At 54.1% G+C, this 23,824-nt stretch overlaps 1 protein-coding gene across 1 annotated transcript; it reads right to left on the bottom strand.

Annotated features, from left to right (window-relative positions):
* Window positions 1–2,476: 2,476 nt before the first annotated feature.
* LOC138084286 (signal transducer and activator of transcription 5A) lies at window positions 2,477–22,716 on the bottom strand. The gene is made up of 19 exons (XM_068978478.1): window positions 22,669–22,716; window positions 21,700–21,837; window positions 21,219–21,375; window positions 20,041–20,130; window positions 16,858–17,032; window positions 11,188–11,318; window positions 10,806–10,957; window positions 10,181–10,336; window positions 9,599–9,778; window positions 8,059–8,146; window positions 7,829–7,951; window positions 7,187–7,279; window positions 6,537–6,743; window positions 5,731–5,825; window positions 5,515–5,645; window positions 4,933–5,088; window positions 4,142–4,193; window positions 3,751–3,858; window positions 2,477–2,725 (listed from the first exon to the last, which is right to left on the bottom strand). The coding sequence occupies exons 2-19, from the start codon at window positions 21,825–21,827 to the stop codon at window positions 2,563–2,565; spliced, it is 2,385 nt and encodes a 794-aa protein (XP_068834579.1). The 5' UTR covers window positions 21,828–21,837; window positions 22,669–22,716; the 3' UTR covers window positions 2,477–2,562.
* Between the last annotated feature and the right edge of the window lie 1,108 nt (window positions 22,717–23,824).

Here is a 23,824-nt window from a genome sequence, read left to right as displayed (position 1 = left end):
CTTTCAGAAATAAAAGTTATATAGCAACCCTCCCATAGCATGGCAGTTCTGTGTCTGGCTGGGGGCTGGGTGGGGAGGGGAGCCCCTCTTCCCCTGCTTCAGTTCTGAGGGGCCTCATAGGCTGAGCATGGGTCTTGCAAGATGGTGGCTACCCCATTCCTGAGCTGGTGGTCTTAACTTCTCATGCTGGAGCTGATGGGGCCCACCTCTGGAGCACGGAGCATCTCCCCCGCACCCCATCTTACATTAGCTACAGCCTCTAGCTCAGGGGTACCTGGAGGAGCCAGGGGTCCTACTCCTGGAGCACAAAGGCTGCAGAGTGAGGCCTCCTGTCTCCCCCTTCCTACCTCCCTCTTCTCCGCGCCCGCCCTCCCTCCCTTCCGGGGCCTTCACAAGCCACGGTGTCCTGTCTGGGGTCAGATAAGCCGCCTCAGGGGGTTGGGGGGCAGACACTCCCACCCCCTTGGCCTCTTCTTCCACAGTTGGTTCCATTATCATTTTCTCTTCAGTTCGCTCCATGGGGACGATCGTCAACACTCAACGGGCCTCGGCTATGGGCCCCGGGCCGTGGGCGGTGATAACTCACAGACCGAGGCGCCCACTGGCCTGGCTCCCCCGCCCCCAGCGCCGAGCACCATGGAGACGAGCGGGTGCGGGAGATACGCGCCGCCTCCCCGGGTAGAGATGCGGCTGCAGATTAGATGCGATCCGGGCTCCTCGGCTGCCTCCCCTCCCGCCCACCCCTGCCAGCCCCGCGCCGGGCTCCTGCGCCTCTCCGGGTGGGCTGCGAGCCCCTCTTCCCTTGCTTTAAGTCCCGTAGAAACCTTGTCGTAGGCCCTTGCTCCCCCGCCGCCAGGCCCTGGCGACAGTCCCTGGACTCTCGGTGCCAATGGAACCAAATGGGGAGACCGTCCCAGCCTCAAATCAACCGCTTGAAAAAGCAGTGGCAGGGGAATGGTGCCACCTGCTGGTCTCTGGGAAGGGACCCGGGGAGGAGGGACTGCGGGGAGGCTCCTGAAGCGCTCCCCGCTCTCCATCGTCCATCCAGCGGGGTTGCCGGCCGGTTGAGAATGGTGGGTCCCGGCCTTCAGCTGCCACCCTCCAGACTGCTTATAGCGGCGGCTGATAAGGGCAGCAGGCGGGGACCAGAGTTCTCCCCTGCTCCCGCTCCAAGTAATTGCTGTCCTGGCTTTCCCCAACACCTCAAGTTCTTTAGTCTTCTGAGAGACCCTGCAAGTATTGGGGCGGGGAAGGGGGGTGGAGTGTGGCGCCCTTAAAAACCACAGAAAAGGGAGCAGGCCTGTAGCTTTAGGCTACAAGTTACAGCGCCAGCTATGCAGAGGACTCCAGCTGTCCCCATGACCCAGGAGCCTTACCAGCAAATTTACGAAAAAAAATATTTTATTCAAAAACTGTTTACACAAATGTGTAGCCTATGTACAGAGTACAAAAGAATCCTGCTTCTTGTCTCCACCTTCCTTGAGAGATGTTTCAACTTGGGACCCCTTCCAGGACTCCAGCTGTCAGCTGCCCTGGGGCTGCCTGTGGGCGGCAGCTTCAGAGGGAGGGGCCTTCTCAGACCACAGTCAGTTATGCAACTGCGAAGAAGCCCTATTCCAAGTTCCCCCTCCCAGCAGAGTGGACCGCCATCAGCTTTTACCCCTCTCTCCTCCAGACTCCACAGGCGCACAGCAAGTCGCTGGTGCTGCCTCTTGCTGCAGGTTTTTTCCAGGAGAGGGGATCAACCCTGCAAGCCCTGGACCTCTCTCCCCCTCCCCCAACTTCTTCCATAGTGAGCAAGGTTGGAGACAGAGAGGCAAGGAAAGAAGGCTGGGGCCAGATGGAGGAAATGGGATTGGGGTCAGGGAAATGAAGAGCACGAATGTGGGCAGCAGCATTATAGACATGAAGCCGGAGCCCCCTGGCTGGGGACCAAGAGGCCAGGGAACTGCAGGCCCGAGGCAAAAGACCCCTTTCTGCGGTGTTTAGGGACATAACCACAGCCTAGATAAGCTCTCAGTTCACAAAAATTCTGGAGTCCCTATTCATAAGATAAGGTATAAAATATCACTCATCATCTCCCTCCTGAGGGGAAGAATCAAAAGACCAACACTGTACCAGAGCAGATCTACGCACACAATTGATAGGCGAAGCTGCTAACTCAGGAATAAAACTTGAGCTTAGAGAAATTACCTGTCTCCTTTCTCTTTGCGAATAATTCCATTCAAACAGCTGCTGAGCAGACTAAGGCTCTGGCAGGAATAGGGTCTGCCTGCCTGGCATACCTGGGACCACAGAGGCGGCTTGGTCTCTCCCACACAGACAGGCCCAGTGAGCTCTCGGAATGCCTTCATCTGCAGAAGAACAAGGCGGCCACACACCTAGGACTGCGGAGGTGAAGTGGGCACACCTCGTACACAAACGCGCGCACGTCTACACGTGTACATGGGCTGCCTGCAAAGGCATCAGTATGCACAGAGATACAAACACAAAATCACAATGAATAGGACCCTGCACACTGGGGATTGTTCCCACAGAGGAGTGCAGTGTTGGAACAAACATTCAGGAGAGCGAGCCTCTGGCAGGAGTAAAGAGACCAGTGGGCGGGGGGAGAGAGGGGTCCAGACTGTCCATTGGGCGGCGGAGGAGTTCTTCCACGTGCCGGGCCACATCCATGGTCTCTTCCAGGTCGAATTCTCCATCCTGGTCGAGCACCGGGTCAGGGCTGGGAGGGGGAGAGGGGTATCAGAAGGAGCTGGCCTGCTGCAGAGCCTCAGGCTCCTGGGGGACAGGGCCCAGCCTGATCCCCATTCAGTCTCATGGGAACAGGACCTGCTCTGGCTAGATGCCCGCACCGCCAAGCTGAATCAGTCAGTCACTGGTTTGTTGGAAGACACCCCGGTTCTAGTCTCATCGCTCACAAGCTCATCGAGTGATCTCAGGGAATTCATTTCCCCTGTCCCTGCCCTCCTCTGTAAGACGAGGTGGTTGGGTGAAGGAGCTCTGCCCGTGAGGTCTCAGGCACCAGACACTGAGCACCTATGAAGACCTGGGCCTTTCAACCACGTTATGCCAATCCCCACAGCCACTGGTAAGGTGGGTATTTACTCCACTTTATAGAGGAAGAAACTGAGCCTCGACCATGTTAGGAAGCTTGTTCAGAGCCACCTGGAAGGCAGGTGGAATAAGGACTGGAATTCCAGTTTTTGTGACTCCCAAGCCTGTGGTCGTCCCATGGCAGCAGGCTACCCCTGGCTCAAAAGAGAATGAATCCCCTTCTCTGGAAACTTCAGAGAGGAGCCACGTGTCTTGTTCCCACACGACTCCTAAGAACCACCAACCACCCAGAGATACTCTGTATCAAACCCTGACAACACCCTCACCTGTGCTAAATGTGTTACCTGCAGTCTCTTGCTTGAGCCTGACCTCAGGCCCATATGGTAGGTATTCTTGCCTCCATTTTACAGATAAGGAAACTGAGCATCAGAGAGGCTCAATCATTTTCCCAAGGTCACACAGCTAGTCAGCACCAGAGCAAGGGCCCTGCTACATGTAGTTTCACAATGCTCTATGCTCCTGGTTGGCTGATCTCATCCACCCTGCACCTGGGCATATGCCCAAGCCCACCTGGCCTGGGTGGTCTCAGACGGAGAGGAGCTCTGGTGTCCTTGCCCGTTAGCCCTCTGGGCACCCAGCCTGAGGCCGGGTGCCCAATTCCTCCCCCCGGAGCTGCATGAGAACACAACCTACTTCTGTGGGTACATGTTATAGTGAGGCTGGGGGCACACGGCTGGGGAGGGAGCCTGGTCCATGTAGGTGGCGCTGCTTCCAGCAGAGTCTGCAGAGGCGCTCACAAACCTGTGGGAGGAAGCGGAGCCTCAGCGGGAGGAGCTCGGGGGCACCTTCGTGTCTTTCTCAGGTGTGGAAGGACAACGGGCCCACTGAGCCTAGGGCACCGAGTGCAGGGGCGGGGCCCTGGGTACCCGCCCCTTGTGACCACGCCCAGTTCCCCTCCCCAGGGCTGGGCCAGGTGGGATGGGGGAGGGAACAGGAGGGGAGGCGGTGGCGGGTGAGGAGAGCCTGGTGGAGGCTCGGGGAGAAAAGAGGCCGCAGGAGACCAGAGCTGGACCCGGACACTTACTCAGGGACCACTTGCTTGATCTGCGGCTTCACGTATCCGTCCACTGCTTTAGCTGCCGGGGGTCGGGGTGGGCGGGGTGGGGGGCGGAGCCGGGGGGGATGGTGATGAGAACCAAAGTCACTGGGAGCTCCCAGGGGAGTAGACACCCCCCTATGCAGTCGGCCCCCCCCCACTCCCCACAATGCCATGGGGCTCATCAGGGATAAGATTTCCCACAGACTCCCGTTAAACACCTGCTGATAGTCACCAGGTGACCCCCCCAGACCCCTGATTTCAGTCTCATTCCATCTCCCGCTTCCTTTGCTGGCCCTTGGCTTCCTCTCTCCTCGTCCCCACCCCAGCCAAGGAAACAGAGTCCACACCGAGGAACAAACCCAACCAATGGAGTGGGGCCAGGTTGAAGAGAAAAAAACCTGTCCATTTTGCTCCCTACCCTCAACTGTGAGGGCAGATTTGAGGGTGGAGAGGGGTGAGGGCAGTTGATTAAGATGGGAGCCCTGCTTTATCTGTGGGTCTGCGTGATCCTGCTCCTCCCCCTACACTGCAGCCGCCTCCTCCTCCAAGGGCACAGAAGGGAGTCCACTCAGTGTTTTGCTTTGCAGGGAAGAAAGCTAGGTCGGGGTTTCTGCTTTCCAAACTCTCTTCGGTGGTGAGCCCTGAAATCCCCGCCGCGTGCCTTGTGCCATCCCTCGGACCAACACTCACAGGGGAAATGGCCCCTGGGCTCTTTCTGGGGTGCACTCGCTGCTTAGCCCCGGGAGTGTGTTGGGAGGTGTGTTGGGTAGACGCACCAAGCACAGGAGTGTAGTACTTGGAGAAGACCTCATCCTTGGGCCGGTCAGGAAACACGTAGATGAGATAGTTCAGGTCCCCCAACCGGTCGGCCAGGGATCGGATGGAGAAATCCCGTGTGGTGAATGGCTTCAGATTCCACAGGTTACGGTCAGCTGTGAAAAGGCCAAGCTTATTTTCACAACCCACCGCCCTCAGGAGGAGGATTGGAGCTGTAGGGCTGGGGGCCAGGCTTGTAGAGACATCCAGGTAAAAGCCTGCACTGCAACCCCACCCCTGTTCTCAGCAAAGGGCAAGGAAGTGACCACGGGCGAGCAGATACCAACAAGTCTGGGTCAGGACAAAGAAGGACTCGCTCAGCAGTTCTGGAGGCTGTTGGGGGTAGTGATGTTAGGTTCTCCCAAGAGGAAAACAATAGAAAGGGACTGGGTTTTTGAGCAACACTCCACCCACCCTCAAAGCTCAGTTCCCATCTTTCCCAGCGGACCCCTTCTAAGGATACAGGCCTGATGGAGAATGGGAATGAGGAAATGAGAAAGAAAGCCACTGGGGCGGGAGTGTGGGCAATGCAAGGAACTCACGAGAGTCAAACTTCCAGGCAATGGTGATGCCCCCAATTTCTGAGTCGCTAAAGCGCAACAAGAAGGTACCGTCGGGCTTGTTGATGAGCAGGTCATGGGCCTGTTGCTTGTTCACAAAACCTAGGATGGCCCTGGGTGCACGGAGCACACAGAGTCACTGCTGGGCCACCAGCCACTGTCCCCTGAGCCCCTGACCTCCCACTCCCCGTGCCTCACCCGTCATTCCAGTGGGGCTTGTGATGTTTCTTCAGCACCTCCATGACCCCGTCGAACCACTGCCAGAAGGTGTAGTTCCAGCCGGGCAAGTTCTCCTGAGAGTGCCCAGGAAAGTCCGGGTTAGGGCTTGTGTCCCGTCATCACAGGTGGTCCAGGGAACACTTGGTGCCCCCATGTCCTCACCCAGTGCCTGTGTGCCAAGTCGCTTCAATTGTGTCCTGCTCTTTGTGACCCTATGGACTGTAGCCCACCAGCCTCCTGTCCGTGGGATTTTCCGGGCAAGAATAGTGGAGTGGGTTGCCATGCCCTCCTCCAGGGGATCTTCCTGACCCAGGGATCGAACCCACGTCTCTTTTGTCTCCCACATTGGCAGGCGGGTTCTTTACCACTAGTGCTACCTGGGAAGCCCATCCTCTCAGACACAGGGATCTGGGACAATCCCATGGAGGGGGTCAAAGGTGCAAGAAATCGTCCAAGCTGGATGAGACCTCCAATGTCATTCCTGCCCAACCCCTTCATTCTACAGATGGGAACAGTGCGATGCAGCGAAGGGAAGGGGCCTGGCAAATGAGTTAACATGTTGAGGACCAGAGCCCGGGGACCCTGACTTCCAGCTCCGGGTTCTTTCCAAAGTCCTGCCTCGGGTCTCATGGCTGTCTGCACTCCTTGGGGTACCAGCCCCCATCTCTCCTGGTTGTAGGAGAAGGGTCTGTGGGTGGAGGGGGGCCACGGACCAGGTGCCTGTCTGTGAGGTTAGGGAGGGGTGGAGGTAGTCCCAGGCAGGCAGCAGGCAACGGGTCCCTCACCCGGTTGAACTGGGACCAGGACACAGACATGCCGTTGTAGTCCTCGAGGTGGCTGCTGCTGCTGTTGAACAGCTTCTGCGCCAGAAACAACAGGTTCTCCTTGGTCAGGCCCCGGTTGCTCTGCACCTCAGCCTTGAATTTCATGTTGAGCGCCTCGCACAGCTGCGGCCACAGGACTTTGTCAGGCACCGCAAACGGCACCCTGCCCTGAGAGGGAGAGAAGAAAAGGGAAAAGATCGAGGGAGTAGGAGGTATTTACACACACCCATACACACACAGATATCAAGAGGCAGAGGGGGGTGAGAAAGATCCAGGAAAGGAGACAAAAGCACAATGGAAAGAAAGGGGGGGCAGGGGCAGAGGGACGGGTATATAGGGGTAGAGACCCAGACCTGGGCCCTGGGAGCAGAGATCAGGGACCAGATTCCAAGCACCAAGCTCACAGACCTAGGAGACCTGAGTCCCGTGACCCGGAGCCCAGACAGAGCTCAGCTTGTGCTGAGGGCAGGGTGCTCGCACCAGCTGCCCCCTGACCACTGGTTTGGCCCAAGGGTGGAAGAAGACCACTCAGCAGGAGCCCTGGGGTTGGGGCTGACTCTGGGAACCTCTGAGGGGCTGGGGGCTGACGTGGGGGTCCTGCAGGGACTCACCGGCTCAGCAAAGGCATTGTCCCACAGCACGGTGGCGGTAGCATTGTGGTCCTGGCTGCCGTGAACGATGACAACCACGGGAAGGGACAGGGTCTACGGGAATCCAGGGAATGACGGATGAGGGCCTATGACCCTGGACTTGCCCTCCACTTGGGGGAGGCACCCGACCTCCATTCCTCAAGCCCCTTCCAGCAAAACCAAAGCAGAAATAAACAAAAAACACAGCCCATTTCTTTTTGGCCATTGCCTCAATCCTGTGGGTGGGTGCCAGATTGCTGTGCTGTGCCCAGTCACTCTGATGTGTCCTACTCTTTGGGACCCCATGAACTCTAGCCCACCAGGCTCCTCTGTCCATGGTGATTCTCCAGGTAAGAATACTGGAGTGGGTTAACCCACAGGGGATCTTCCCAACCTAGGGATCGAACCCAGGTATCCCACATTGCAGGCGGATTCTTTACCATCTGAGCCACCAGGGAAGCCCAGGTGCCAGATTACAATCTAGCAAATAAGCACCAGCAGAGTGAAATTAGGTTTTCTGAGAGCATCATGGGGTAACTGGACTGAGCGTATGCAAGGATTCCAGTCTCTGGCTTTCCCAAGTCAGCTGGGTGGCCTGCAGGGTACAGGGGAGCCAGGCCTCACCTTCACCTGGAACACAAGCTCATTGCTGCCAACACTGAATTGAGACTCAAACAGGACCGTGAATTTCTCTTCCGTCACAGACTCTGCGCCTCGCCGGTCAGCTCGCTTGATCCTCTTGAGGGACTGCAGGGCGGGAGATTAGAAGGGGACGAGGAGAACGCGGCAGGTTACAAAGACTCAGGACTCAGCTCCGGGCAGACCTCCCACCTCGGGCCGGGCCCTGTCCTCACCATGTTCCTGAAGTGGGCGCTGAGGGTGCCTGTGGCCTGGTGATACTCCATCACACAGCAGTTGTTCAGGATCTCCCCGCTGCACTCACTGCCAAGCAGAGGGGAGCCCATCTCCACTGGGCCCGGGCCCGGAGCACTGTCCTGTATGCACCCTGGGCCCCAGCTTCTCCTGAAGGCCCCACAGCAGCCCCTGACCCCTCCCCTAGGAACGTTCCTCTGGGCTGACTTTTCTCATCAACCTGAGAGCATCCGAGCAAAGCCCCAAGGGTGGGGCCAACGTTAAAATTCCTTGGGCGTCAAGATTGACATGGGGGCCTTTGGCAGCTTTTAGCCTACTTGACATAAAAATCATGACCTCACCCTAACAAGATCCCTGCCATCAACCCCTGCCCTGGCCTCAATGGGCTCCTCTCCCCTCATTCAGAACAAGCAAGCCCACAGCATCTTGTATGTTTGCTGAATACACAAGCTCACTGCCGCCTGGGGACTCCTGTACTTACCTTCCTGTTACTTTTTTTTTTAAGTAATGCATTTTACACTTTGTTATTTTTTAATTTTTTTAAAAAGTTCTGGCTGTACCCCGAGGCATATAGGACCTTAGTTCCCCAACCGGGGATCTAACCCATACCCCCTGCATTGGAAGGTGGAGTCTTAACCAGTGGACCACCAGGCAAGTCCCCCTGTTGCATTCTTGACTTTCTCATCCAGGTCTCCACTCAAATAGATCCTCAGAAAGGCCCTCCTTGGCCATCCATGTGCTGTTGCGACATCTATCCAGGCGCTTTGATATTGCTTGGCTTTAATTTTCTGTCTAGACTCTATTGACTTTTGACGCTGCCTGATTTTTAAGAGTATATGACTGTCTTGTTCCCAGCCCAAAGGCATAGGAGAGTGAGAACTCTTCGTCATCTTCGTCATCCCAGCCCCAGGGCACACAGTGGGCCTCAGTACTCAGGACCCAGTCTCTCCCCTCACTCATTCCTGCCCTCCTTCATTCATTCCCACGCCCTTCACGGGTGGCCTGGCCTAATCCCAGGACCTCACCCCTGGGTTCTCCATCCACCACGCCCTTTGTCTGCTCCTCCTTGAGACGGGCCCATGTTCTCTCTGCCCGAATGTCTGCCCTTTCCACGCCCGTTCATCATCTCCTCCTAGTCATCCCGCAGCCTTGAAACTAGCTGTCATTCTGTCCCGCCCCCTCCATGACCCACTTTCATGGTGCCCCAGTCATCTCTCTTGTCATGTACCAGCAAGTAATCAATTCTCGTGTCTGCTGCCTGCTAGCCTAAAGGTTGGGCCGTGATGGAGCCTGTCAGTGTGGATCACAGCAGTGTGCCAGCACTCAGCACAGGTCCTGGGACACCCTAATAGTGAAATCCTTGTTGATTTACTCTGTGGGCGAGGAGGACCCCCAGAGAGACAGAGTGAGCTGGAGAGACATGGGACCACCTCGCAATGCAAGACAAAGAGTGGGAGGCCCTGTGTGTCCTTGTCACCTGGGACGCCAGCTACAGAGCAGATGAAGGAGAGGGCAACGTACTTGCGGGTGTTCTCGTTCTTGAGCAGTGACTTGGCCTGCTGCTCGCTGATGATGGTGGCCTTCACCTGGGGCGGGTTCATGTGCACGTTCAGCTTCCCGCCCACCAGCAGGCGCACGGTGGCCGCGAACTTGGTCTGGGTCTTCAGGACCTGAGGGGGCTGCTTCTCGATGATGAATGTGCTGCGGGGACAGGAGAGACTTCAGGGGACAGGGCTCTGGCCCCACCTTCCACGTGGGGAGGCTGCCTTGCACCAGGCTGAGCAGGTGAAGGGAGGGCTTGGGGCACAGTCCACCCTCCCTGGGGGCCACAGTGAGTCAGGGGAGCTGGTGGGAAGGGAGGCAATGAAAGGAACTCAGCAGCTGAAATGAGTTGCAGGAGACAAACACCTGTATAGTGTCCACAAGAAATACTGGGCGAGGTCAACAGCAAGAGGCCATAGCAACAAGGGATGGAGAGGGATGGGATCAGGGTGTGAGGCAGAAACTAAAGGATTTAAGCCAGAGCTCCCCATCTGCAAAAACCCTGCTGCCCCACCGCCACCCAGAGCAACCAGATGGGAGTGGGGCGTGGCCAGGAGTCACCTGGTCACCAGGGCTGAGATGATGTCAGTGATGGTGGCGTTGACCTCAGCCAGCATCTCCTCCACGGGGCCGGGGATGGGCAGCTGCTGGCAGAGGTGCTCGGCTCTGCGGATCTGCTGCCGGTTCTGCCAGATGATCTCTGCCAACTTCTCACACCTGAACGCGAGCCCCGGGGCCCAAGGGAAGAACACTGGCTTCACCCCTGTCCTCCAGGCCAGAAGCTGGCAGGCGCCCAGGCGGGGACCAGGCCCACACCCAGCTCCATCCCCAGGAAGGCCTGGCACCCAAGCCACCTCGCCTGTTCCCTGGGCACAGCAGAGATGCCCTGCCTTCCAGAAACCCAGAGAAACACCCAGGAGGAGCGACGCTGACTGGGGTCCAACCAGCCTGAGTGTCACTTTGCCACCTGGCCCCATCCCAGCATCCAAGCCAGTGATGCCCCTCCAAGGGGAGTGGGCACAGGAAAGGACGCCAGCGTCAGCATCAAACCAGACCCCTGGTGGGATAAGACCTGTGCCCAGACAGAGGGAGCCAGCTGCTCGTGTAGACGTGGGCGCAAACAGCAGCTGGCAGCACCACCCTGAGCCCCTGCTGCCTGCCCCTCCCTGCCCCCCACCCCTGGTACCAGGACTGTAGCACATCCAGGCTGCCCTCGGGGGGGCCTCCGTTCCCCGCCAGCTGCTGCCGCCGCTTCCACTGGATCAGCTCGTCATCCAGGATGATGGTCTGCTGCTTCCGCAGCAGCTGCAGGGTCTTCTGGTGCTTCTCGGCCAGCTCCTGAGGGTCGGGCGGTGGCTCAGCGGGCCCTTCTGGGCTCTCAGAAAAGCCCTGCAGGGCCTCCTCCTCCTAGACGGACTCTGCCCCTCAGGTCCCATGAGGAAGAAGGCCCTGACCTCCTGCCCCACTGGGTCCTGTTCTCCTCCTGGCTCTCTGCCTCCCTCAGGGTCCCCAGGACAGCTCGGGGCGTCACCACCCCCAGGGAGGGGAGGGACGCTGAGCCCACTCACCACGCGGTACTGCTGCAGCGTCTGGGCCTCGCGCTGCAGCCAGGCCTCCAGGGACACCTGCTTCTGCTGGAGGGCCGTCTCCCGGCTCAGTCGCTCCTGGGGGTTCAGCTGGGCCAGCTGGGCAAACTGAGCTGGAGGAGGGGACAGGACACCATGACCATGACCTCCCCGGTCCAGCCGGGAGCCCATCTGTTCTGGAGGCAAGACTCTCGAGGGGATGTGTCTGACCAGCAGCCTGTCAGGTTCCACAGCAACGGGGCCCAGAGATGAGAAGGCTCTGGCCCCTGTGCCCCGACTCTGAGCTCCCCTCGGGGAGTGGGAAGATGGAAGCCTGGAGACAGCTGAGGAGGAGCCTGCCCTGGCCAAGCCCCTACTTAGCCCGCCTCACCCCATGCGCGGTCTGGCTTGGAGCCACCATGTCTGGTCTGAAGTGAACCCCACCCTTCACCAGGTGGGTGAACTTGGGCAAGTCACCCCACTCTCCTATGCCTCAGTCTTCCCATCTGTGAAAGGGGAGCATCATGAGACATCTGCCTCAGCGGCTGCTGGGAGATTAAATAAGTGATGAGACAGAAAATGCTCAGGAAGCTGCCCAACACCACTGGCCCCAGAGGGAAGTCAGTCATGGTTAATGGGTTACATGAGGGGATGAAAGGCAGATGGAGCAGCTCTCAGCCCCAACCTCACGGGCACAGCCTCGTCAGAAGGCTCTGCTCCACGGGCTCTGTCCTGTCTCCCAGGCTCAGCAGCCTCTCCTCAGGGAAGGGGGGTTTCTTCAGGGGGTGAAGGTCCCTAACATGCTTATCCAGGTTGGTCACTGTGAGCTCAGCTGACCAACCAGAAGAGAGACACAGAGAGAGTTGGGGCCACTGGGGACACGAAAGCAGTGAGAGTCTCTCAGGAGAGCGAGGCAGTTTCTCTCCACACCAGCTCTCAGGCAGCTCATCAATGGCAGAATATGTAACCAGGCCTCACTGACTCCTTCTGCAAACACACTGTGATGAAATACTTAAGACACAGGAAGTAGAGAGGATGATACAAGGAACACCTGTGTATCAAGAAGCCGCTTAGGAAATCAAGCACTTCCATGGTGAAGCACCTGTACCCCTCCCCTGCTGGTAACCCCATCCCTCCCTCCACAGGTAACCACTGTCCCCAGTGCTGGCATCCGACCCTCGCCAATGGCCTTTCTGAACATCTCAGGGGCCTCACTGGGGCTGAGTCTAGAAGACATGAGCATCAGTCACAAGTCTTGGTCAAACTCCTGGCAGGCTTCTGCGGGCCATGTCACACGGCCGAGACCCTGTCCTATGGACACACAAGGCTGGGACAGACTAAAGCAACTCTATTCAAGAGAACTTGGAAATATGGCTCCATTCTGACTGCAGGGGACTGAGCAGGCAAGGAACAGAGCAGAACAATCTGGACAGCCACTCGGAATCCTGCCACCCACAGGGAGACAGTGATAATCCCAACACTGGGACCTGGCTTCCTTATGCAAGTGACCCACTTAAGTCTCTCCCGGCAAATTGCAGAAGCTTCTGGGAAGGACGCCAGGAGACGTGAGGCAATTGTCTGCTCCACTGGAGGGAGCTGAGACTGCCCTCACACAAACAGATCAGTCATCTGTGTTTCTGATGTGTGCACTTGATAAATGAGACTGAACTGACATTGCAGGATGGGGACAAACACAAAGCAGAATTGAAACCCCACCTCACAAGTAGGAAACATAAAGCCCAAGAATAGGATCATCCATTCTGTCAGCCAGTCAGTGGCCTTGGGTAGAAATAAGAGCCTGAAATCTCCTGTTCCCTAATCTTGGAAAAGGGCTATCCTTTCTTTCACGTCAATCTGGGATGGTTTCAGATGTAATGAAGACCTTCTCGAATCATCCCCCCAACTTTTATTCAATGCCTGCTACGACTCAGGCAATGCGCTAATCTCAAGATACAGAAAACACCCATAGGGTAGGGTAGGAGGAAAGCTTAATGGTTAAATTAAAACAGCATCTTTAAAAGTTTAAACAATTAAAAGGAAGAACAGAGGAACAAAAACGAAAAAGTGACAAAACAAAATAAATATTAAAATGTGGACCTCAATCGATGGGTATTTAACATTACATTAAATATTAATAAACTGAACACCTCAATTAAAAGCAGAGATTTTCAGAATAAATACAAAAAGCCTCAACTATGTGCTGTCTACATGTCAAATTTTTTAAAGCATGAATAAAAAACTGGAAATAGAACTGCTATATGACCCAGCAATCCCACTGCTGGGCATACACACCGAGGAAACCAGAATTGAAAGAGACATGTGTACCCCAGTGTTCGTCGTAGCACTATTTACAATATCCAGGACATGGAAGCAACCTAGATGTCCATCGGCAAACAAATGGATAAGAAAGCTGTGGTACATATACACAATGGAATATTACTCAGCTATTAAAAAGAATGCATTTGAATCAGTTCTAATAAGGTGGATGAAACTGGAGCCTATTATGCAGAGTGAAGTAAGTCAGAAAGAAAACCACCAATACAATATACTAACAAATTTAGAAAGATGGTAATGATGACCTTATATGCGAGACAGCAAAAGAGACACAGATGTATAGAACAGTCTTTTGGACTCTGTGGGAGAAGGCAAGGGTGGGATGATTTGAGAGAATAGCATTGAAACATCTATATTATCATATGTGAAACAGATCACCAGTCCAGGTTCAATGCATGAGACGGTGCTCAGGGCTGGTGCACTGGGATGACCCTGAGGGATGGGATGGGGAAGGAAGTGGGAGGGGGGTTCAGGATGGGGAACACGTGTACACCCATGGCTGATTCATGTAAATGTATGGCAAAAACCACTACAATATTGTAAAGTAATTAGCCTCCAATTAAAATGAATAAATTAATTTAAAAATAAAAAATAAATAAAAAGCATGAATAAAAATACATTGTGTTAATACAGAATAAAAAGGCTGGAGGTGTTATAGTAATATCTGATAGATCCCAGACAAACAGTGATACCAGAGATCAGGAAAGGTATTCCATAATTATTAAGGGGTCAATCAATCAGAAGGCATGCTAATTATAAGTAATTATAAATAACTAGCAGAGAAGGCAATGGCACCCCACTCCAGTACTCTCGCCTGGAAAATCCCATGGACGGAGGAGCCTGGTAGGCTGCAGTCCATGGGGTCGCTAAGAGTCAGGCACTACTGAGCGACTTCACTTTCACTTTTCACTTTCATGCATTGGAGAAGGAAGTGGCAACCCACTCCAGTATTCTCGTCTGGAGAATCCCAGGGACAGAGGAGCCTAGCGGGCTGCCGTCTCTGGGGTCGCACAGAGTCGGACACGACTGAAGCGACTTAGCACAGCATAGCATAAATAACTATAAATATATATGCTTCCCTGGTGGCTCAGACAGTAAAGAATCCGCCTGCAATCTGGGAGATCTGGGTTTGATCTGATCTGGTCCAGGATCTGGGAAGATCCCCTGGAGGAGGGCATAGCAATCTACTCCAGTATTCTTGCCTGGAAAATCCCCATGGACAGAGAAGCCTGGTGGACTACAGTCCATGAGGTCACAAAGAATTGGATATGACCGGGAGGCTAAAAGTGAAAGTGAGCGAATTTGCTCAGTCGTGTCCGACTCTTTGCCACCCCATGGACTGTAGCCTACCAGGCTGCTCCATCCTTGGGATTCTCCAGGCAAGAATACTGGAGTGGGTTGCCATTTCCTTCTCCAGGATATCTTCCCGACCCAGGGAATCCACCGAGCGACTAAGCATGGCATAAATATATATGCATCTAATAATAAAGCTTCAAAAACATAAAATATTTACATAAGAAATATTTACATAAGTAATCGGAGAATTACACAACACAGTAGATCTTGATACCTCTCTATCTATAGGAGCAATTAGGCAAAAATAAATCAATAAAGATATATATCAGTGGTTCTCAAAGTATGAACCAGGGACCCCCGAGGGTTTCCTAGAACCATTACAGGAGGTCCACAAGGCCAGAACTATTTTCATAAAATCATAAGACTTTATTCGCCTTTTTTTCTTTTATTCACTTATAAGTATACAGCAGAGTTTTCGAGAGGCTATAAGATATGTGATATTACAACAGCTTGAAAGCCAGATCCAGCTATCTCTGACTAAGCCTAACATTAAAGAGATTTGTAAAAATGTAAAAAACAATGCCACTCTACTCACTAAAGTATGTTTGGAAAACATAGATGTTATTGGTTTCTCGGTTTGTTTGTTTTTTTACTTCATTATGTTAACATTATATACTATGTTAAATACGTTAACATTACTGAATTTATTATTGCTACCTTTAAATGAAACAACTTCAGAACATACATTCTTTTCAAGACCACAAAATACATTCATCAAGATAGAGCACATGCTGGGGCACAGAGCAAGTCTTCATAAACTTAAGAGAGGAGATCATACGCATAAGCTCTCTGACAACAATAGAACTCAGCCATGAAATGAAATCAATAATGACATGACACCTAGAAAAAACTCAAATATTTGGAAATTAAACAATATACGTCTGAGTAGTGTATGGTGAAATAAATAGAAGAGAAATTAGAAAATATTTCAAATTGAATGATAATGGTATACAGCATAGCCAAGATGAGATGCAGCTAAAGCATTAATGAGAGGGAAATCAATAGCTCTGAATATATACATTAGAAAAAAGAAGGGTCTAAAATCAATGACCTAAGGTTCTACCTTAAGAAGTCAGAAAAATAAGAACAAGGAGAAGGTGGCTTCCTGTTCTCACTTAGATGGGGGTGATACAGCTCTGGGGTCAATTTGAAGTGGAGGAAGATGAGTCATGTTTCAAGGCTCCTCAAAGGGTACCATAAGGACACTTAGTGGGGTTAATTCCTTCTGGATTAATTTTTTTTCCCCACACCCTAATCATGGCAGCTACTAGCAAATTATAGACCTCAGAGACAGCAGAGTTTTCCACTGTCGCGTCCTCCTCCCATCTTTACCTCCTATTAGTGAAGCTCAAGAAGGGGCATTCCGGAGTTCCACCTCTCCCCAGCCTGGTTCAACCAGGGGACTCCCAACCTAGGTTTTCCCTCTGATTGGGGAACACTCTGTCCACATTCATCCATTCGTTCACCAAGATACAGAATACTGGTTAATAAAATATAGGGATTTTATGAACATCTCTAGTTAATATCCAGTTCTGCAACTTACAAGAAGCCCAGACCAAACTGCATGTTCTCTTTGAACATCAGTTTTATTATTTGCAAAACAGGAATAAAGAATACTGGAGTGGGAAGCCATTCCCTTCTCCAGGGAATTTTCCCGACCCAGGAACCGAACCTGGGTCTCCTGCATTGCAGGCAGATTCTTTACCATCTGAGCCGCCAGGGAAACCCCACTTAATTCTTAGGGCTATGGTAAAAGTTGTATTGAATAACACAGTCGTATAGAGTAAAGGTTGTATTGAATAAGGGTTTAGCCTGGAGCCTGGCCCACAGCAGGGGCTCCATCACTGGAGCTGTTACTTGGACCAAGCTCTGGGTAAGGCTCTGGGGAGACAGACATGGACCTAGCCCCAACCCTGCAGGAGTTCACAAAGTGGTGTCACTCTGGTCCTCCAGACATGCACTGCCCTCCCACACCAGGCTCACCCTGGATCCTCAGGCTCTCCTGATACTGGATGATGAAATACTCTTGAGTCTGCTGCAGCTTCTTCAGCTCATTCTCTGTGTCCTGCGTGACCAGTCGCAGCTCCTCAAATGTCTGGTTGATCTGAAGGTGTTTCTGGGACATGGCATCAACCAGGATCCCAGCAGAAGAATTACCCTGGAGACATATCAGGGGAGGGTGCAGGCAGCAGTGAGCTGGGCAGTGAGGATGGGAGAGAAACCTCAGGCCTTGGGGAACACCACCAATACTACAGACCCCAGACACCAAATCTAGAATAAGAAGGAAGGGTACTTTGAGTCAGAAGAAGAGTCATTTGCCAAAACAGGGGTGGAGGGGGTAAAGGAGGCGAAACAGGTGACCTGGCAGACTCTGGTAGAAACTTCTGTTGCAGTTCTGACTTCCATCTGAGTACCCCACACAAGGTCCATCTGAGTTCTCTCTGGAGAGACTAGAACCCAACCCATCCCAGGAGTTACCTGAGTTTTCCTACTAAGGATGATGGCCCCTCATTTCAGAATCATTCACTGATCCCATGCCATGATGTTAGATGCTTGGGACATGATGGGGAACAAAGCCATGTGAACACACGTCATCTGTGTCCTCACTAAGACCTGAGGACTGAGGGAAGAGTGTGAACCGCTCATGGGTGGAGTCCTGAAGACCCTCAAGTGAAGGTACAAGGAGGCATCAACAAAGGCTTTGTGGATCCAGCCATTCAGCTAACCTGGTTGGATCTATTCCTTCAACCAAGTGTTCTTTTTTTAAATTTTACTCATTTATTTTTGGCTGTGCTGGGTCTGTTACTGCTCATGGGCTACTCTCTATTGTGGTGCAAGGGCTTCTCATTGCAGTGGCTTCTCCTGTTGCAGAGCACAAGCTCTAGAGCTCAGTAGTTGTGTCCCACGGGCTTAGGTGCACCATGGCATGTGGAATCTTCCTGCACCAGGAATCGAACCCATGTCCCCACCATGGGCAGGTAGATTCTTAAGCACTGGACTCCCAGGGCAGTCCTCAACCAAATCTTTAGGGCCTCTCCAGTAAACTGCTCTCAGAATAAAACCCAAACTCCCTTCACAGCCTCCACAGCCCTAGCCAGGAGCCTCTGCCTACCCCACCCCCAGCTCCATTGTTGCCCAACCACACTGGCCACTTTCTGTTCCTTGGATACGCAGGGAGTTCCTGCCTCAGGCCCTTTGCATGTTTTGTTCCATTACCCTGGAACATTCTGGCACTAAATCTTCCTGAGGTTGGCACTTCCATTGGCACCTTTTCAGAGTGACCTCTTCTGAAGAGTTACATTAAAATAGGACTGCCCTACTGAACGTGTCATGTTCCTGCATGTTCTTTCTTGTCTGCCTCTCTGCACTAGAAAGTGAGCTCCCTAAGGACCAAGACTTTGTCCTGTTTGGTGCACAACAAAATCCTCAAGGCCCAGAACATCAGAGGTGTCCAAGAACAGCTTGATGACTGGAGGACTATTTTTCCCCCAACCATAACAGCACCTGCCTTTGTAGGCAGGTATTTCTTAACTGGAACTGGACTCATTCCTATGTTTACAGATAGCTCTGTAATTGCACCAAGTCAAGAATTGTACCAGTTGACCCTTTGTGACCTGGCTTCTGCCCAGTTGGCTCCCTTCTCCCCAGTAGCACTAAACACTTAAAATTCTTCAAATGTCATAAGATGGCTTGTGCCTTCCTGCCCTCATATATACTGTTGCTATTTATTTATTTTGCATTTTCTTTATTTATATTTTTGGCTGCACCTTGTGGTATGTGGTATCTTAATTCCCCGACCAGGGATCAAACCCATGCCTCCTGCAGTGGAGGGTAAAGCCTTAACCACTGGACCACCAGGGAAATCCTACTGCTGCTATTTTTCACTAGAAAACTCATTCCACCTTCTTCCTCCGTCTTTCCTCATTATAGTCAGGCATCTTTTTCCTCTGGACACCCTTCCCACTACTGTCCAGCCTGCCCCAATCTGAGTTGGGTCCTTTTTCCATATAGGCTGACTTAGCAGCAGAGTCCTAAAGAATCTATCACAGCCTGAATTCCTTTTAGGTGGAGGCCAGGACTTTATCTGTTTCTCCCACCCTAGTCCAGTGTCAGACGCACAGCAGGACCTCGATAAATGTTTACTGAATGACCTCTCAAATTCTTGATATCAGTGTCCACTGCAAGTAAATAATAACTATGACTTCACTTCAGGCCACTACTCTGTGGCCATTACCTAAGGGATATCATTTAATGAAATTCATTTTGCTTTACTGCGGATAATGTACCATTTGCATCACTGTCCAAGCATACGTCCGAGAACTTTATGATTTCAGAACCTGGGGAACAGGTCCCTGCTCTGCCTCCCTGGGCCTTGCTTCTCTGAGCTTGCCCAGGTTAATTCTTTGGACACAGACCTCCATTTTTCCTCATAGACCCCACCAGACGATATTTCTTCTTTTGCCCCTGGCCTCATTTATTCAATGGCAAATCTTTCCCCTAGTGATTTGTAATGCCACCTCTGACATAGATTGAGTTTCCAGATGTGTGTGTGTTTAGGGCTTCCTCCTCTTCATTTGTATATGTCTGTTCTTTGCTCTGGGCTTCCCAGGTGGTGCAGTGGTAAAGAATCCACCTGCCAAGGCAGGGGACACAAGAGATGTGGGTTTGATCTCTGGGTTGGGAAGATCCCCTGGAGTAGAAAATGGCAACCCCCTCCAGTATTCTTGCCTGGAAAATTCCATAGACAGAGGAGCTTGGCAGGCTACAGTCCACAGGGCTGCAAGAGTCAGACACGACTGAGCGATTAAACACACAGCACACATCCTTTGCCCACATGGTATCTCATTTAATCCTCAAAATAGCCCTATAGGGTAGATACTATGACTACCCTCATTTATAATAGGAAAAAACCGGAGGCTCAGAGAGGTGAGGTAACTTGCTCAGGTCACACAGCTAGTAAATAGTAGAGCGAGGGAGTGGGAGCTTTGTGTGTGGGAGGGGGTGTCAATCTACACCTGCATGTAATACGGCCTCTCACACTTGCCTGTGTAGGTTATTTCTTTGGTGCTCTCTCTTGCCAGTATTTATAAAACAGAGCTGTGTCTGGAGAGGAGAGCAGGTGGGAGGACTTCTCAGAATCTTTCCCGAAACCCACAGGGCACTCACATTGGTGGCTTCTCGGACCAGCCTCTGCTCATTGTACAGAATGTGGCGAATGCAGCGCACCAGCTCCATGGGGCAGCGGTCGTACGTGTTCTGAAAGAATCCAACAGCGGCTGCCAATGGCCACCCTCTGCTCCCACCATGCCCACTGCAGTGCCACCCACTCCTTCCTCTCCTCCAGCCTATGTCTCAGCTTCCACTCGGAAGCCTCAGGAACTGCCACCAGAACCTCTATCTCTCCTTGACTTGATTTCCCCTCCCAGATCTTCACATTCGGTTCGCAGTGCGTTAGAAAGCCACAGGTTACAAAGTATTTCCAATCTGCCATCACCTTTGACTTGTGCATCATAGAAACCCTATGACATAAGCAGAAACCATTATCCTCATTTCACAGATGAGAATACTGATGCTCAGAGAGATTGAGTACTTGTCCAAGGGCAAACAAGTGAGTGAGCAGATGACTCAAGACTCGGGGCATCTAATGCCAAGGTCAAGGTACTTTCCATTATAGTCCTGGCCCTGGGTTCCTATTTTACTTCCCTTCCCACACCCCCCACACCCCAGGTTTCTCCTGTTTCCTGCCCCCTTTGGGATGGATTTTTTATTTCCTTGGCACCCTACGGCTTGTATTCAAGAAGGCTCTCTAAAAATTCAAGTGAGTTCCAATAAACGCTCATCTATGATTACCATCCACATCCCTTTCCTATTTCCACAAAAATTTCCTCTTTCCCCTATACTCCTTCCTCCCACACCCTCACCTTACATTAAACCCTTAATTCAAGGCTCCAGGACAACGCTGCTCCTCTCGCACGCACTTGCCCTAAGAGGGATGTCTGGTTGCCCTACCCCCTCCTTTCTAGAATCTGTCGGTGTTCCTTTCTCTCACAACAGAATTTTGACTCAGGCTACTTCCATCCCTTCTGCCTGATCTACCCAGAAAGTGCTTTCACCCATCCCCCTTCTCTTGGGGACAAACATGCCCCATCTCTTACTTTGTCATAGGGCTAAGGGAATCTGACAGGTCTGATTTAGAAAGAGGGGGTGGGGGAAATTGAAGCACAGATAAGCTCAGGGTCATACAGTGAGTCAGTGGCCAAACCAGGAAAAAACCCAGGGGTTCTGGTGCTGGAAAGAGAAGGCGGACACTGTTTCCCTGCAGATGGCTTGCAGCTCACGCCCACCTGGAGCTGCGTGGCGTAGTGCCCCAGCTTGATCTTCAGTAGGAACCCGTCTTCCCCGACTTGGTGCTCTGCCTTCTTTTGCAACTCCTGCACCAGGCCCTCCAGGAGCTGGGTGGCCTGGGCCCGGTCCTGGGGATTGTCCAGGTCGATGGCATCCCTTAGCGCAAGTCAGGAAAGAGAAACCTGCTATGGTGCCTCCTCGTATGAGGAGGTCAGGTACCAGGAAGGACGGGAAAATCCCAGGCTCCTGCCCACAAGACTTGCTCCCTGCAGCTCCACAGGCATCAGAGTCTAGAAACATCCCCTTTCCCCTCCCGGACTCCCATTTCCCTGTTCCCCTTTCCCTGGGACACCACCCCTTCCACACAGGGAGGGACAGCCAGGATCAGAATCTCCCCAAACCACCAAGAGGAGACGTAAAGGCCAAGGGGCCTGAATGGTTAGGGACCCGCAGAGCAAGGCGCCTGGCAGGGGCACCTACCACGGCTGGCTCTCAATCCACTGTGCCAAGTAATGCCGGACCTCGATGGGGAAGTGCTGCCCGTATAGCACCTGCATCTGGCGCAGGGCATCTCCCTGCAGCTGCTGGGCCTGGATCCAGCCCGCCATGTCCGTTCACCTAGGGCGAGCAGAGCGCTGAGGAGGTGCCTTCTCGGCACAGGCGTGGACTGGGCCTGCCCCCAGCCCTGCCATGCCCACCCATCCCTGGACCGCGGTCAGGCCAGGCCCCTCCCTTCCCACAGACACGCTTTCCTGTGCGGGAAGAAAGACGGTGAGGAGGGGAAGGCCGTCCTTCCCTCCAGCGAGGAACCCGCTGAGGCTTGGGGAGGGGCTCCCGAAAGTCAGGTGCCCTCCCCCTCTTCCTCTCCCCTCGCCCCACCGGGGCTTCCCGGGGTGGGGGTGGGGGGAACAGCTAGAAACTGAAAGAGAAGCTTGATGGCGGAGGCCCTCGGGCCCTCTGGGGGAGGACTGCAAACACCCCCTACCCTGCTTCGAATTCCGAGTCTCCGTTTCTGGGAACGCGGGGATATTCCAGCCCAAAGCTAGGGCACCGAAGGTTTCCCCTGGACGGCTCGGCAACCGCTGGCACGTGGCTGGGGTGTTCAGGAGGGAGGGCTGGGGAGACAAGACACTCCCTCTCTCGGGCTGCGCCCCCCGCACCTCGCTGTGCCCCGACGTCTCCCACTGTCCAGTCCGACAGCGCCCCCTGCCCACCGAGGGTGAGGACGGCGCCCACCCTCGGCCTCCTCCCTCCATCTGCGTCCCGCGTCCCTCGTCCACGCGTCGCCGAAACTCCCTCTGGGTCCCGGGGACCGTCCCCGGCGCCCCTCCGGCTGTCGGGCTCCGGGGCCTGCGGGGCGAGGACCCGGGCAGCAGCAGCAGCAGCAGCAGCAGCGGGGTGCCCCCTCTGGGCGCGCGTCGCCGGGGACGCGCTGCCGGGGCCACCCACCTGGTCGTGCCGGGCGGTCCGGCGACGGGGCCGGCGCTCGCTCCCGGCCGGGGCTCCTGGCGGCGGTGGCGGCGGCGGCTGTTACTACAGGAAGGAGCCGAGAGCAGCGATTTCCTCCTCAAAGGTCAGCTGCCTCTGACAGACCATACACAGCGCGCGAGCTCTTGCCAGCACCCCTCCCAGGCTCGGTCGCTCTCTCCCCGCCTCCGCCCTCGGTGGCTGGCTCCCCGGCGAGTGCACGGCGGCGAGGCGGGGCGGCGCCGAGCGCGGGGGGCTGCTCCGACGGCGGGGTCCCCCGGGAGTCCCAGCGGGCCCTCGCCGGCGACCCCGCGGAACTGCCGCAGACCGTGCTGGGCAAGAGGGGCGGGAGTGGCTGGAGGCTGGGAGTGGGAGGGCTGGGAAATCCCGGGCTCTGGAAATCCCAGCGCGGGGCCTCAGTTTTCTCATCTGTCAAAAGGGAGGAGGAAAGAGTTGGAGCAGCTGGAGATGCGGGCGTTTGTCATCTTCTGAGCCTCTAGATTTAAGAAGTCTAATGTGTGTATGTGTGTGTGTGTGCGTGCGCGTGTGGGTTGGGGACACAGCTTTTGTGATCTCAGAGGCAAAGCCGTATTGAGGGGAAGGGCTGGGGATTCCAGAGATTGCCAGCTCACTTAGAGGCCCCCCTGCCCTGCCCCTCCTTCCACGACTTTTCTGTGCACTCCCCTGTGCAGCAGAAACAGGAAAGAACCCTGGCAGTCAAATGTTTCAAGCCCTGGAAATTTTGCAGATGAGAAATGGAGTCCAGAGGGGTGAGGGGGCCTTGCCTAGGGTCCCACAGTGGGCACAGGGCCAAGTCCACAAACCATGGTCCATACAGGATCCTACCTCTCCGTTCACCCCCAGCCCGGTCACATCTGAGGCTGGTCCTATCTTCAGAAAGTCCAGGGAGAGGTGACGCGAATGCTCGCAAGGTCACCACTGCCTACAGGCCTTGCGGGAACAGGCAGCACCTTCTCCGAGCCTGGCCTGGGTCACAGCTCCCTCCCCAAGAGCCCCCTGGGGGAGTTGGGCAAGGCTACCCTGGAAGTCTTCCATTCCCTTTCCCCAGCTTCCGTCTCCTCTGGGGCCTCCCCTCTGCCTGGCAACTGGTATTGGCAGCACCAAGGGAGGGGCCCTT

This window comes from Capricornis sumatraensis, chromosome 8 (assembly GCF_032405125.1).
Source record: "Capricornis sumatraensis isolate serow.1 chromosome 8, serow.2, whole genome shotgun sequence".
NCBI classification, from domain to species: Eukaryota; Metazoa; Chordata; class Mammalia; order Artiodactyla; family Bovidae; genus Capricornis; species Capricornis sumatraensis.
The sequence above is the reverse complement of the archived record's forward strand: the minus strand, read 5'-3'. Positions and strand labels throughout refer to the sequence as shown.

What these genes read in the sequence shown, in the direction of transcription:
- LOC138084286 (XM_068978478.1), bottom strand. Translation starts at nt 21,827, where the DNA reads ATGGCGGGCTGGATCCAGGCCCAGCAGCTGCAGGGAGATGCCCTGCGC. An exon ending in ACTACGCCACGCAGCTCCAG is followed by an intron (nt 20,131 to 21,218) that starts GTGGGCGTGAGC and finishes GGATTCTTTCAG; the next exon opens with AACACGTACGACCGCTGCCC. An exon ending in AAGCCCCACTGGAATGACGG is followed by an intron (nt 5,646 to 5,730) that starts GTGAGGCACGGG and finishes CCGTGCACCCAG; the next exon opens with GGCCATCCTAGGTTTTGTGA.